General features: G+C 50.2%; 1 protein-coding gene across 10 annotated transcripts in view; it reads left to right on the top strand.

Annotated features, from left to right (window-relative positions):
- The window catches only part of BCAS1 (brain enriched myelin associated protein 1), a 109,629-nt gene that overhangs the window by 13,898 nt on the left and 80,013 nt on the right, over nt 1–15,718 (top strand). For all 10 annotated transcript variants that reach the window (XM_066588217.1, XM_066588224.1, XM_066588223.1 and 7 more), the window contains exons 4-5: nt 1,261–1,778; nt 13,821–13,892. In XM_066588217.1, coding sequence (XP_066444314.1) covers nt 1,261–1,778; nt 13,821–13,892 — 590 coding nt within the window. The remainder of the gene's footprint in view (nt 1–1,260; nt 1,779–13,820; nt 13,893–15,718) is intronic.

Genomic DNA, 15,718 nt, shown 5'->3' with positions numbered 1-15,718 from the left:
GTCCGTGCAGGGGTTCTCCTCTGTGCACCCCTTGTTGTCATTCTAGTCCGTCATTGTTCTCCCAACCGCTGAGGCCTACAACGTTGGACAGTGCTGATCTCTCAGTCTACATGTGTAGCGATCTGCCTGAGTGATAGACCAAGGTCTCTCCATTCAAGAACTCTTTCTCTCTCAGTTTGCTACAAGTGGTGATAACTGGCACATCGACGACCAAGAGGCATCGCGCAGTCTTATCACAAGACTTTAGCCCATTTTTGAGCTTTCATGTGCTTTTGATCTGGCTTTTATGTCTCTGAGGACCCTCTACTTCCTCACTTTGCATCAGCTTATCGCTGGCCTTCTTGGACAATTTCAATGTTGAGGAGTAATATGGTAATATAGTAAAATAGCAACACCAAGTGAGATTTGAGCTTGTGATCGCCTTTGCCGGGGTCAAAAGACGCATATTTCTTTCACCCAACACGAAGCCAAGCAACAAGGGATGGACTTCAGTTGACACCCGATCGGGTTTATTTATAAGGTTGGAAGTAAAACAAAACAAAGCGGGAACAAAAGTAAATCCTTGCCTGTCTGGCACTAACAAGACAAGTACAAGCGAGTCCCTGCCGGCTCACAAAACAAGCTTGGCAACCTTACAGAACTCACGGGTGAGTCTCACACAGACCAGCTTTCCGTGTCCCCGGGCAGAGCATCTCACGATTCTCTTAGCAGCCTTACTACTGAGACTCCCTGCTGCAACACCTAGGAGGGAAATCTCAGGGAAATATACCTCCCCACTAAAACCGCACCTGTATGTTCGTCAGACTGGTAACATAGCAACATAGTGGGGGCTCATTCACATCAGCGCTCAAGCCATCTTGCTGCTTTAAACATTAGCCAAATGGAACTGTCATATGACGGAACCAGACGGCGGCAGGTGGACCCTATTGACTATAATGGGGTCTGTTTGGTTTCCTTCTATCCAGCATTTTATAGGATTTGACAGTTTTATCCTGTTTTTTAAAGAAATTCATCAGCGAAGGATCCGATTGGAAGCTCTGACGCTGATGTGAACAGGCTCTAACGTAATAATATAGCAACATAGTAAAATAGTAACATAATAATATAGTAATAATTTCTGCAAATCCCTCTGTCCATCCCGCTCAGACTATTATCCTGGAATGTTGATCCAGAAGAAGAAAGAAAACTCATTAGGCATCCCGCATTTCTAGTAATAATGATTTGATCCCCATTTACATATCATGTCATTATCTTTTATAGTGAGCACCAAAGAAGTGGTACAGCAGGAAAACGGGATTGCTTCTTCCCAGAAAACCATAGTTTTTAGTCCGATCTCCAATGGATCTGTCACCAATCCGCCCCCTCCGGCTGCCAAGTCTAAATTCAGGCTAACCATCTCACGCCCCTCCAGTGGTCTGGGAGATGTGAAACCGGAGATAACTTTCCAAGAATCACCCGTAGTGCAAACCCAACTGATGACACCCATAAATCCTGATGGCGCGGTGGTGACGGAGAATGCTGGCAGCGTCCAAAGTCCAGTTCCTCCCTCTGTGCTGGCAGCGGAGGAGGTCTCCTTGTCTTCAACAAACCCCACAGAAGAAGAACCGGCCTCCACAAAACCCAGAGAAGTCAGCGTGTTCCACAAGTTATTCAAGCCAGAGAAGAAGACACCATCAACTGAGCAGCCAGAGGGGACGATAAACCAACCGATGGTCATCACTGTGGACCAAAACGCAACGTTACAGAGTTGTCCACCAAGCGATGATCTCCAGACACAGGTAAGAAAGGCAACATGAAGATATGGATACGTAGGGTAACTTACATTCAGCATGTTGTATTCATGTTCCAGTGATGAAAATAGGCGAGTAGAGGACACTCCCATTTAAAGCACATCTGTCAGTGTCCCCGTGGCTACTAAACCAGTAGCATGAAAGGGACTCTGACGGGCTATACAGAGCTCCCTGCTGCACATAATTCATCAGGAGCCCCTGCAGTGTCCGAGCGAGACGTGCCAAAGTGGGGGAGACCACGGGGATTGCAAGATGGATGTCACGGGTGGCTCTGCAATTTCTCCCGACAGTGGCGGCAAAGGTGTCCTACTCGGTCACAGCACAGTGGCACAAAATACACATAAGCCTCTTGTTATAATGAACGGTGGTTAGTCACGTGACGCCAGCACTTCATCCGGGACTACGGTAGTCAATGGAAATAGTTTGACACGAGTCCTGGTAGCTGTTTGGTTTAGCAAACTGGAAGTGCACAGTTTACTTCAGCTTTAACTTAGTAGAACTATGGTACAATGAACAGTAGCAATCTTGCAGGATGATAGAAGAACAAACGGTTATGCAGTACAGTTGAGTTCCAAGTAAATACAATTTCCTCTTCAACGCTCTCTCTCTATTTGAACTTGGAAGGTTACCCGGTATGAATCCCCACAGGCCTAGTTATCTGTTGGGCTACTGGAAGTAGATTATGCAGGTATTGAAATTAGAGTGAGAATGGCCGCTTTACTACCCGTGGCTTTGACTTCACCTGGTTTTGTGTAGCTCACTGTTTTAGTGGAACGGCTTCAACCTTACTCCTCCACACTGCTGGCAAGACTAGGGAGCTGGTGAATCCTGGCTTCCCTGAAGAGAAACACTTGCTTCAGCTGCTCGCACTGCAGACCTCCTCCCTGCACCTCCTCTGATGATGACCTCCTAAGCAGACTGACTACTGAAGACTGTTCTGACTCCTCCTTCATTTCCTGACTTCTTCCTGCACTTTTGTTTCCTCTTCCCTCCCCCCTCAGCATACTGGCTCATACTACAGTTTTTTGCTCTGAACTCTCTCTCCTCCCCTCTACTAATTAGTGAGGGCATGACATACAGCCAATGAGCAGACAGCTTTGCCAAGCTTTAACTTGAGAAGGGGAGAAACAGAGTTTCCCCGACATAAGGCACCTCCTACACCTCCTGGAAGCACATAGGCAGGTGTGACAGAACAATGATTGTGTGGCTATTCTGGAGGACCTTCTGGGCCACTACACCCCCATATCAGCTTCTGATATCACCGTGCCGTAGGTAAATAAGCCTCAAACAATCTGTTGGACAGTCTGATGGTCTGGGACTTTATGCATTTATATTCAGCCCAGACCACTATGACAACTTCTCCTGGCCACAACTTGTCTTTGCAGAATTTGAAACACAGACATCTTTGGCTCCTTGTTTTTCCATCATTGTGCCTACATTATCTATATCTTTACACAATCCTCCTCTTCTATAGTATCCAAGATAGTAATAATGCAACCTGTGGTACCACAAACAGTAGTACTGTTCCCATTTAGGCCCCTCACACAGTGTGCAATGCTTATATAGTGACCCTCACACACTTAAAGAGCCCCCACTTAGCAATAATGCTTTATGTCCCAGCTCAGAATTAATACCCCCTTTCAGAAATAATGCCCCTGTTTGCCTTCTTCGAAAAATACTGCCCCCCAATGTTCCCTGGTATGTTATTAAAAGTAAATAATAACTCTTGTTATTTGTATGGCACCAACTGATTCCGCAATGCTTTCAAGTAGTTTAATATCATCCCCCCAGCAGGCTGGGTGCTCATTTTACTGACCTTGGAAGGATGAGTCAACCTTGAGCTACCTGAACCAAGCGGGGATTGAACCCACAACCTTCAGTTCATGAGCAAGAGCTTAGGACTGTATTTCTGCTGCCTCTGCACTCTTCACCACTCAAGGCTCTAATATAAGTAGCACGCAGTCTATACTCGCCTGTGTCGCTCCCCGGCAGCTGTAATGGGGGCGTTGTCGCCCACTAACCTCCGCCTTGTGCAGTCATGTGACAAGCACAATCGCTGCAGACATTCTTCACTAACGCTGAGACCAGGTATAGACGACAGCTATCGTGTGTCACGAGCGCACAATACGGAAGTCAGCAGGGGACATCGCCCCCATTACAGCTGCCGATGGACTGGCAGGGGCCCAACAGCCCTGCCTGACCCAGCTGCCCAGCCTACCTGTTACCCATCTCACAGCAAGTGAAATGGGCCACCCCAGCTCAGTGGGTTGGCCAGGTGCCAACGCCGTCACTGGGTGGCAGGTATGGAAGAAGACCGATCCAGGGTCGCTGCAGCGTCAGGCATGTCATGTGACTTGATGGCTCTTAGCGCAGTTTTAACATTTTGATTTTTTTTCACTTTGGAGTGAATAGGATGCGGCGCCCATAAATACACGCGGCGCGCCGATGTTTGCTAATCACACGGATAGTCTGGAAGTAATTACAATCAGCACCGCCGCGGCCAGACGGCTTTACACTAATACCTGGATAACATTAAAGGCTCTGCGGCGTTTCCAGCGTGCGAATCACTGACAGATCCGGACAATGAGAAGTGTTACCTGAGCAAACAGGAGCCGCAGCCAAGGTGTACAGAGCGAGTCAGCGGGAGGCGGAGGAGGTGGTGGTCAACCACGTAGACAGCGGTCAGGGCTCCAGAGGGTGGCAGATACCAGGAACCGGCTGCACACAACTGGCATCAACCTCGAGGACAGCAGGACTCGGCATGAACAGCAGAGTGCAAGCTCTGAGGCCAAAAACAGCCGCAGTACCACTTATCAACACCAGGGTGCAACATCACAGCTGTACAAGAAGGGGTTTATCCCCGCTGACATTAGGGGGTCCTTCATCCAACATGGAGGCCAATCTATGCCTGTCCTGATATAATGTGCGCTGTGGTGAAATGCGTCTAATATATCGGCGCTCGCACAGACCCGTGACAGTGCATAGTTGTATCTGACGTAACCTTCCGCTATGCGGTCCGCTGTCGCAGCACCGCCTATTTTGGTCCGTTATTCACAATCCAAAATGAAAGTCCATGGAAGCATAAAAAAACGCAGCGAACACGGATGTTACGAGTGAGGAGAAAGAGTGGCATGTGTGAAAACCGGATGACACACGGATAGAACACGGATGTAAAAAAAAACATATACACAAAAATCCACATGCAACATATAGATACACACACAGTGTGAATGAGCCCTGAAGGGGGCGCATGCCTCTTAACCCCTTCCCTCCCCAAGTCATACATGTATGTCTTGGCTGGGAAGGAGTTCCTGTGAATGGCCGTACAGTTATGTCCTATGGTTGGCGTGTGCTCAGAAGCTGGCTGTCACTGACAGCCGGCCTCCGACTGCTACAGTGCGGTTCCTTGAGAACACTGATCCCCGCTGTTAGTTCCTTACATGCTGCAATCAATGCTGATTGAGGCATGTAAAAGGTTCATAGCGGGAGGGCGCTCCTTTTGTGACGTTAACGGTCCTCCGCCACGTATCTGCAGAGGCACGATGGGTTGCCACGGCATATAATGGCTATTAGCAGCAATAATGCATTGCAGTACAGAACTACTGCAGTGTATTTTCAGTGCAATCACAGCATCACAGGTTCAAGTCCCCTACAGGGATATACAAAATGTATAAAAATAGTAAAAGAAAAACTAGCAAAAACATTTTTTTATGTTTTTTAGTTTGTTTAGCCCTGCCCTCTGTCTCCATGCTATGGGGGAATCCTCTCTCCCCATCTCCCCATCTCCACAGTAAGAGAGGAATTCCCCAGCAGTGGAGCTACAGGGATATCCCCACTGCAGGACGAGAAGGAGGAAATCCCCCATAGTGGAGAGAGTGAGAGATGGGGCTATAGAGGAGACGTTGATAGATGGACGGGGCTACAGGGCGGTTTCAAGCATGCTTGAGAAAGACACCACAGAGCGTCGAAACGCGTTGCATTTGGAACTAGCCTTTTGTGGATTATACGATAAAAGAATTTACTGTTACGGTATAGTACCCTTGATACGCCAGCCCGGGTGCCCTAGATCTCACCCATAACCCCTGTCCCTACCTGCTTGCATCCACTCATGGCTAACCCCAGGCGGGCAGCTGGGCGACGGTCCATACTCTTACTAGGGACCGAGAGAGGGGACTGGCATACCTGGATGGATGGGTAGAATACCAACAGAAAAGGCAGATGTAAATAGCCAACATGAACAATACTAAGCAGAACTGAGGCAGATGGAAAGACCTGGCGGACAATAGCAAAGTATAGCAGACAAGATGACAGAGGCAGGAGACCGACAGAGGCAGACTAGCTAGCACACTGAGGGAAACCAATATCTGGCAGTGATGGCAAGTCTCTGCCTGACCTTTAAACAAAAGCCTCCGCCCAGGGGCGGAGAGAGGGAGACAGCCAACTCCCAACAGAACATAATAAAAGGGAGCTCGTGCATGGCGCCATGCGCCACGCCGGCCGGGCAACCGCAGCCCGGCCACAAGCCGGGGGGATGCGCCCCGACCGCGGGACCCCGCACACCACTGCCCCGGGAGGACCAGCGACCGCCGCATGGTAACATTTACATTGGACATTTGCGCCACTCTGATGCCTACGTGAAGGAGCGCGGGCACTTTCTTCTGATTCTGGATACCCTGCCCCCGTCAGCCATTAGGCTTCTTTCACACGAGCGTTTTATTGCGGCTATTTTGCTGCGATAAAATGCTGTACAAAAACCGCGACCATCTGAATCACTCGATTCCAATGCATCCGTTTAGATGGCGTATTTTCCGGCGCGTAAAATCAGCGGACCGAAAAAGATAGCACAAAAGCTGCGCATTCCGGCTGGTTGCTTTTACGTGTAGCCAGAAAAGATAGGACTTGTCCTGTCTTTTGCCGAAATATGTAGCCCGTTCCCATAGACTCCTATGAGAGCCGTCAGAAAAAGGGAGGGAGAAAGGAGTTTAGCAGCGGGTTGCGTTGCTAAGGTCCCGCCCCTGGCCGGCAGCTCCCATAGGCTTCAATGGGAGCTTCTATTGCGGCACTTGGCCAGCAAAGGGAGGGGGAGGGAGTTTAGCAGCGTGTGTATACGCCGCAGCCCGGCCGTCTAAATGGGCGAGATAACAGGAGATTGAGCCGCGACCTGGTCGCGATGAGGGCGGCCAACAATCGCATCGCCCGTGTGAAAGAACCCTAAAACTAAGCTGATGGCTGGTACAGATTCGTACTATAATTTGTCAGTTTCTGGTGTAAATTTAAGTGAATGAGGCAAATATACATAAATGGCGCATTACACGCTGGCCTGAGGTGGTGCTGGTGTGACGTGCGCCCGGTATACGAGCGGGCACGAGCCTCCGGCCGTCGGCCATGTGAGTGTGATGGTCCGCTGGTGTAATCAGTTAATCATACACCTGATTGTAACCCTACAGAATCCCCGACTCATTACATTCAGTGTAAACGATCAATCGGCGAACCAAAAATCGCTCAGTCTGATTGCCGATCGCTCAGTCGTTGTCACTTATACGGCGACTGCGCCATTTCTCTTTTGAACGACCCAACAATGTATCTGCTGTATAAAGCGGCAGCGCGAGCGAACGAGCGAACTCCGACATCGTACGCTCGTTCAGACAGTAATCGTTTGGTGAGCCCGGCCTCACTCTGCAGCATTTATCCACACCTGCCTAAAACAATTGCGCAGTCCTCCGCCGCGGCCCCCAGCGTGACCCATATAGACCTCTAATTGTTGTACTTAAACAAAATCCACCTCTCACCGCCGCCAGCGCCATTTATACTAAACGTCAGCAGTGCAGACAATGGGCCGAGTGAGGGGCGCAGCAGCGACGGCCTCGTCCCCCTCATCAGTATGCAGAAATGCCACATATGTCACTTTCCATACATTACATGTCTTCTGTCTATTGTTCCACCGAGCAAAATGAGATGCAGAAATGTCTGACAGCCTTATGTGTAGTGGGGGGACATACCAGGAGAGGATGATAGATCATGTCCTGCAGTCAGGGGAGTGGCTGATAACAGGGAGTAATAGCCTGTATACATCTACTCTGCAGTCAGAGGAATGGCTGATAACAGGGAGCAGTAGACTGTATACATCTATACTGCATTCAGGGGAATAGCTAATAACAGGGAGTAATAGACTGCATACATCTATCCTGCAGTCAGTAGAATAGCTGATAACAGGGAGCAGTAGACTGCATACATCTAGTCAGTAGAATGGCTGATAACAGGGAGCAGTAGACTGTATACATCTATACTGCATTCAGGGGAATGGCTGATAACAGGGAGCAGTAGACTGCATACATCTATCCTACAGTCAGGGGAATGGCTGATAACAGGGAGCAGTAGACTGTATACATCTGTCCAGCAGTCAGAGGAGTGGCTGATAACAGGGAGTAATAGACTGCATACATCTGCCCTGCAGTCAGTGGAATGGCTGATTACAGGGAGTAATAGACTGCATGCATCTATTCTACAGTCAGGGGAATGGCTGATAACAGGGAGTAATAGACTGTATACATCTGCCCTGCAGTCAGGGGAATAGCTGATAACAGGGAGTAATAGATTACATTCCCCTGTACACAAAGAGTAGATAAACTGCAGGTGTACTGTCCCTTTAAATAGACATTCCAGTGACTTCTATGGACATGAAGGGGTGTGGAGTGTGTAATACCCTAGCTGGTAATCCGCGGCGATGATGAAGGCGCTGGACTTGTTTGTGCAGTTGATAGCGATGACATTTACGGCGGTGAATCCGGCAGCCGTCCGCACCTCGTGATCGCTGCTATACAGACGGCGTGACAATCAGTAAACATGGCGGCCGGGGTGATATACAAGCAGACAAGGGGGTGGGGCACATTTATCAGAGCTGGTGCGGGTGACGAGTTACTGATTGTTGCGCTTATTCAGACCCTTTCCATAAAGTGCGAAGAAGGGCGAATACACGCAGCGCCGCTATGTATCAAGCATCATCATGGGACAGATGTATCACTGTTTGTACACCAGTGGGCAGGGCCTTACATTACGGGGCCGGATGACCCAAGCCTTTATGCTGCCCGAGGCGAAGTGTGAAATGGCGCAAACAAGAAAACAAACTCATTTTATGGGCATCGAAAGCACCAATACCCAAGATATATCCGAAGCGTAAAAGTGGTGCCAGGAGTGGCTGCAGTACGAATAGTGATTCTTGTCAATGGACCAAGGAGTAATAGTGACCCCCATAGTGGGCCCAGTAGTAGTGGTGACCCCCATACTGGGCCCAGTAGTAGTGGTGACCCCCATAGTGGGCCCAGTAGTAATGGTGACCCCCATAGTGGGCCCAGTAGTAATAGTGACCCATATAGTGGGCCCAGTACTAATAGTGACCCCTATAGTGGGCCCAGTAGTAGTGGTGACCCCCATAGTGGGCCCAGTAGTAATAGTGACCGCTATAGTGGGCCCAGTAGTAGTGGTGACCCCCATAGCGGGCCCAGTAGTAGTGGTGACCCCCATAGTGGGCCCAGTACTAATAGTGACCCCTATAGTGGGCCCAGTAGTAATAGTGACCCCTATAGTGGGCCCAGTAGTAATAGTGACCCCTATAGTGGGCCTAGTAGTAGTGGTGACCCCCATAGTAGGCCCAGTAGTGGTGACCCCATAGCGGGCCCAGTAGTAGTGGTGACCCCCATAGTGGGCCCAGTACTAATAGTGACCCCTATAGTGGGCCCAGTAGTAATAGGGACCCCTATAGTGGGCCCAGTAGTAGTGGTGACCCCCATAGTGGGCCCAGTAGTAATAGTGACCCCTATAGTGGGCCTAGTAGTAGTGGTGACCCCCATAGCAGGCCCAGTAGTAGTGGTGACCCCCATAGCGGGCCCAGTAGTAGTGGTGACCCCCATAGCGGGCCCAGTAGTAGTGGTGACCCCCATAGCGGGCCCAGTACTAATAGTGACCCCCATAGTGGGCCCAGTAGTACTGGTGACCCCCATAGTGGGCCCAGTAGTAGTGGTGACCCCCATAGTGGGCCCAGTAGTAATAGTGACCCCCATAGTGGGCCCAGTAGTAGTGGTGACCCCCATAGTGGGCCCAGTAGTGGTGGTGACCCCCATAGTGGGCCCAGTAGTACTAGTGACCCCTATAGTGGGCCCAGTAGTAGTGGTGACCCCCATAGTGGGCCCAGTAGTAGTGGTGACCCCCATAGTGGGCCCAGTAGTAGTGGTGACCCCCATAGTGGGCCCAGTACTAATAGTGACCCCTATAGTGGGCCCAGTAGTAATAGTGACCCCTATAGTGGGCCCAGTAGTAGTGGTGACCCCCATAGTGGGCCCAGTAGTAGTGGTGACCCCCATAGTGGGCCCAGTAGTAGTGGTGACCCCCATAGTGGGCCCAGTAGTAGTGGTGACCCCCATAGTGGGCCCAGTAGTAGTGGTGACCCCCATAGTGGGCCCAGTAGTAGTGGTGACCCCCATAGTGGGCCCAGTAGTGGTGGTGACCCCCCATAGTGGGCCCAGTAGTGGTAATGACCCCCCATAGTGGGCCCAGTAGTGGTGGTGACCCCCATAGTGGGCCCAGTAGTGGTGGTGACCCCCATAGTGGGCCCAGTAGTGGTGGTAACCCCCCATAGTGGGCCCAGTAGTAGTGGTGACCCCCCATAGTGGGCCCAGTAGTGGTGGTGACCCCCATAGTGGGCCCAGTAGTGGTGGTGACCCCCATAGTGGGCCCAGTAGTGGTGGTGACCCCCATAGTGGGCCCAGTAGTGGTGGTGACCCCCATAGTGGGCCCAGTAGTAGTGGTGACCCCCCATAGTGGGCCCAGTAGTAGTGGTGACCCCCCATAGTGGGCCCAGTAGTGGTGGTGACCCCCATAGTGGGCCCAGTAGTAGTGGTGACCCCCCATAGTGGGCCCAGTAGTAGTGGTGACCCCCATAGTGGGCCCAGTAGTAGTGGTGACCCCCATAGTGGGCCCAGTAGTAGTGGTGACCCCCATAGTGGGCCCAGTAGTAGTGGTGACCCCCATAGTGGGCCCAGTAGTAGTGGTGATCCCATAGTGGGCCCAGTACTAATAGTGACCCCCATAGTGGGCCCAGTAGTAGTGGTGACCCCCATAGTGGGCCCAGTAGTAGTAGTGAATCTTTTTATTATAAAAGCAAAAAAACATAACAGGGCGTAATAACAAAAATAGCAAAACAGACAAATTTGCCAAATCCAGTCACAAGAAAGGAAACCGTTCTCCAGGCTAGGGAACCCCAAAGCAAAAACCCCTCCAAAGGAAGGCTGCTCGAGGCCTACCCAACCCCTCAGACTCCAGAGAGCGCACCTTCACCAGGTCACCGAGAATATTCCTACTTACCTCGTCCTCGAGGAGGATTTTATGCTGCGTCGATACTATACACCGTGCGCTCCACGTGTAATACCGAACCACTAGACTTACTAAAAATAAAGTGCAGCGGTCCCTGCCACCCAGGTCTCTGAATGCTCCATAACACCGCAGTAGTAATAATGACCCTAATAGTGGCCCCAGTAGTAATAGTAACCTCCTTAGTGGCCCTGATAGCAATAATGACTCTCATAGTGGCCCCCATATTAGTCTCAGTAATAGCAGTGACCTCAATAGTGGCCCTAGTGGTAATAGTGACCCCGTTAGTGGCCCTAGTAGTAATAGAGCCCCCCATAGTGACCTCATCAGTAATAGAGCCCCCCACAGTGGCCTCATCAGTAATAGTGACCCCATCAGTAATAGTGACCCCCATAGTGGCCCAAGTAGCAATAATGACCCTCTTAGTGCCCCCCCCCCCCCCCTTGGCCCCAGTAGCAATAGTAACCCCCCCAACTTATGGTCCTGGTAGTAATAGTGAACCCCTTAGTGGGCCCTGCAGTAATAATGACCCCCCCCCCCCCCTATTGGTCCCACTAGCAATAATGACCCACATAGTGGCCCTAGTAGCAATAATGACCCTCATAGTGGCCTCAGTTGTAATAGTGACCCCCCTATTGACCCCAATAGTAATAGTAATACCCATAGTAGGCCCCAGTAGTAACAGTGACCCCCTTAGTGGGCCCAGTAGTAATAGTGACCCCCCTCCCATTGGTCCCATTAGCAATAGTGACCCCTACAGTGGAAATAGTGCCCCATAGTGGACCTCCAGCTGGGCAGCAACTCGGCCTCGATCAGTCTGTGACCCCTGACCTCTCACCCCAGCATCTGCGCTGCAGCAGACACCATGGGTGAAATGCTGGTTGCTGCCCGGCCGAGCACCTGGGATGCCATCCTGTGCGCCCGTGCTGCATCCGTGTGCGCTGTGCGGCTGTTTTATTACTTCTGCGTGTCATCTGTGTCTCACATTGGAAAAACATACACAGAAGGCCCCATTTTTTTCTCCCAAGCGTCGCTTAGCAACAATTTGTGAAAACGGAGCAAACACGAATGTCATCTATTTGCGCTCTGTGGTCTATTCGCACCCGCTGACTTACCTCCGAGGCCCCCAGCAGGACTCGCTACGACCTCTGGTGCCCGACTGGAGCGCGGCGCTGGATGAAGGGATGAGACGAGGCTAATGCGGCCGTTTGGGTCATTTCATGACATTTATGTCGCAGCACTGCGACTCTTCAGTAACGCAACATATTTCCGACCGTCTCACCGCCATATCGCAGTTTGGACAGTCGTACTTGGCGCCAGAACATCTCCTCTGCCGCTCCGCTCACATCTGCGTTCTTCCATCACGGGGACAGAGCAATGGCAGCAAATGTCTGTCGTTGATTTCAGCAGAGCTTTAAGGCTCTCAGTTTGTCGCAGTTCGCGCCCGCTCCGTCAGGTGTCCATCTTTTGCACAGATGATGGAACGTTCTCGGCTGCGCTATTTCTTCTGGCTAAAAAAACAGAAACCAAATACAAAATAACCGTAATTATTGTCAACGGGGAGCGGATGCGAAGCAAAGCCTCCCGCCTCGATACATTACTGCTGCATAGTGTTTGTCGTGCAGATAAGCAGCGCCCTCACCTTATTGTCCGGCTCGTTACGGATGCAGCGATACTAAATATGGGAGTTGTTACATTTTTAAAATCTTTCTTAAACAAAAAGGGGAAAAGTTCAGACAAAAAGTTGTATTTTTAAACTATTTATTCTTTTCTATTTTTTTGTCCCTGCAGGGGATTTGAACCGGCGATGCTCTGATCATTCTGATAATACACTGCAGTACCTCTGTACAACAATGTATTATCGCTAATAATGGCAACCCATTGGCTCGCTGTGATTACATGGCGGGGGGCAGATGACATCACAGACTGGGCGCCCCGCCTCCGTGAACCCTTTACATGCTGTGATCAACATTGATCGTCGCAGTGGGGGGCTGGCTGTCAATCACAGCCGACTCTCGCTGCGGACGGCGCGGATTCAGCTTCTGAGTCCCTGTCATCCGTAGGACGTAAGTTTATGTCCATTTGCGGGAAACCCTCCGCAGCCAGAAGGTAAAAATATGTTCTAGGGTGGGAGGGGTTAATGGCCCGCTTTAGTCCTTGATGCCAACAGACACAGGGCATGCTGCGATGTATGTAAAGACACCCGTGTGAACACCCGATGCAGATGAGTGGCGCGGTGCGCTGCCCGTGGTTTGCCCATATCACACGAACACCTTCCTCTCGTTCGCCATTTGTTTACGGGATTGCGGACGGATCCATGAGCGCAGATGTGAAGCGAGCGCAGCCGGGCTTTGTGGCCGCAGATAATCGGCCATTGAAGGAGTCTGAGCCAACAACACGGACACGTGTCCGAGCCCGCAACTGGTGAACGGCGCAAAAAGAAAAGGGGACTTGTCTGTCAGCGGTGCGCGCCGCTCCAGCGGGACGGAATGTTACTCGAGCCATTGGTAGATGGTGCATACATTAGAGCCCGTGACAATACGCTGACAATGGCCGATTGTTCCCCCCATGTGGGATCAAGAATGACAGGAATTAGGATTGTGAGAGAGGAACGAGGCGAATAAGGAACCGCCGGCGCTGAATAACACGATCTGTCTCTCCCTGCAGAGCGAAGACGAGCAGAACACACAGAACACTCCACCTGCAGAGCACCCAGTCATGAGCTTCTTCAAGACCCTGGTAAGAGCAGCAGCATCTGCTGCACACAGGACACGACTAGCTCCGCATACGGCAGATGATCTGTGGCGACCTGCAGTCCCATGTAAGACATCTGCTACATTGCCTGTACTCAGATAGTTTTCACTGTGTTATCTTTCGGCTTACATAGGACTGCAAGTCACATCTACTACTTTATCTGCACTCAGAAAGTTATTACTGTGTAATCTGTGGTTTTACATAGGGCTGCGGGTGAAATCTACTACATTGCCTGTACTCAGAGTTATCTTTTGTGTTACATAGGACTGCAGGTGACATCTACTACTTTATCTGCACTCAGAAAGTTATTACTGTGTAATCTGTGGTTTTACATAGGACTGTGGGTGAAACCTACTATAATATCTGTACTCCAGAGAGTTACCACTCTGTTATCTGTGGTGTTACATAGGACTACGTCTATTACATAAGCTGTACTTAACTTTCACTGTGCAATCTATGGTTTTACATAGGACTGCAGGTCACATCTAGTACATTATCTGTACTCCAGAGAGTTATCACTGCGTTATCTGTGATGTTACATAGGACTGCAGGTCACATCTAGTACATTATCTGTACTCCAGAGAGTTATCACTGCGTTATCTGTGATGTTACATAGGACTGCAGGTCACATCTACTACATCATTTGTACTCAGAGTTATCACTGTGTTGTTTGTGGTGTTACTAACATTGCAAGAAAAAGTAAGTGACCCCTTTGGCATTCCCTGGGTTTGTGCTAATACAATGTGATGTGATTGAATCTGAGGGCCCTTTTACATGGGCAGATAAATCTTTCAGTTTCTGTTGCGGATCTGAATGACTGTCACTCAGTGTAAACGCTGATCCTTTTGGGTTCCTTCTCCCCTCTCTCAGGATCCCCCGTTGTGCTCTTGGAGTGACAGAACAAGATGCTCCCGGGGGAGAGTATAACAGTCCGACATGTCCTCCATCCGTAGATAATAACCGGGGATTGATGTACATCCAGGTCATCAGCCTTTAGAGCTTTTACCAAGTTTTCTGGAGTTTGCTTACATCAAGGCTCCGCTCACACCGACTGATTACAGCTCTGTCAGTAACCAGGCTTTGTGTGCCTTTATTTAATGGGTAAAGCACCTGTGAGACCCGAACTCCCCATGCCACAAACTACATAACATAAATATGCTCACTACGGCAGAGGACCACCGTTCTGGCAGCGCAGCATCCGACAGGTGATGTCACCTGAGCAGAGCGCCTAGTGACATCCTGTAAATCTGTCACATGGGCTTCCAATGCAGAAGCCCCCAGTATGTTTATGGGCCACATGGATAAACAACCCTCATGACCTCTGCAGCGCTCATAAATGCAGCGAGCAGCGGTGGGAGGTAAGCCGTGGGAGGATTTTAGTAATGTACTCAGCATCCCCGACTACCACTAATAAGTCAGATAACCGCTTTAGTTGAGATACCATTTGCCGCTTAGCTCTTGCAGGCGTCAGTAATGCAAGGGTTCACTTACTTTTCCTCCTTGCTGAATGCTGCAGCTGTTTGTGTTATTAGTTACATTGTATTTGTATATAATTGTGACTTATAGCAATAATGAGACAAGATTGTATTCGTAATCGGTGCAGGAACCCGGGGAAAGCCAAAGGGTTCACTTACTTTCTCTTGCACTGTAGGACTGCGGGTAACATTATCTGAGCTATCCAGCAGCAGGAAACAAGGCAGCCATGAAGTTGTAAGACACAAATCAGCTCTGCTACACGTGCGTGATAGTAAGACAGAAAGGGTTAATGGCGTGAGCCGGATCTGACTGTGTTAGGCGGTTATGTTACATCT

Source organism: Eleutherodactylus coqui, chromosome 13, assembly GCF_035609145.1.
Source record: "Eleutherodactylus coqui strain aEleCoq1 chromosome 13, aEleCoq1.hap1, whole genome shotgun sequence".
In the NCBI taxonomy this organism is placed as follows: domain Eukaryota; kingdom Metazoa; phylum Chordata; class Amphibia; order Anura; family Eleutherodactylidae; genus Eleutherodactylus; species Eleutherodactylus coqui.
This window is presented reverse-complemented; position numbering and strand designations above follow the sequence as displayed.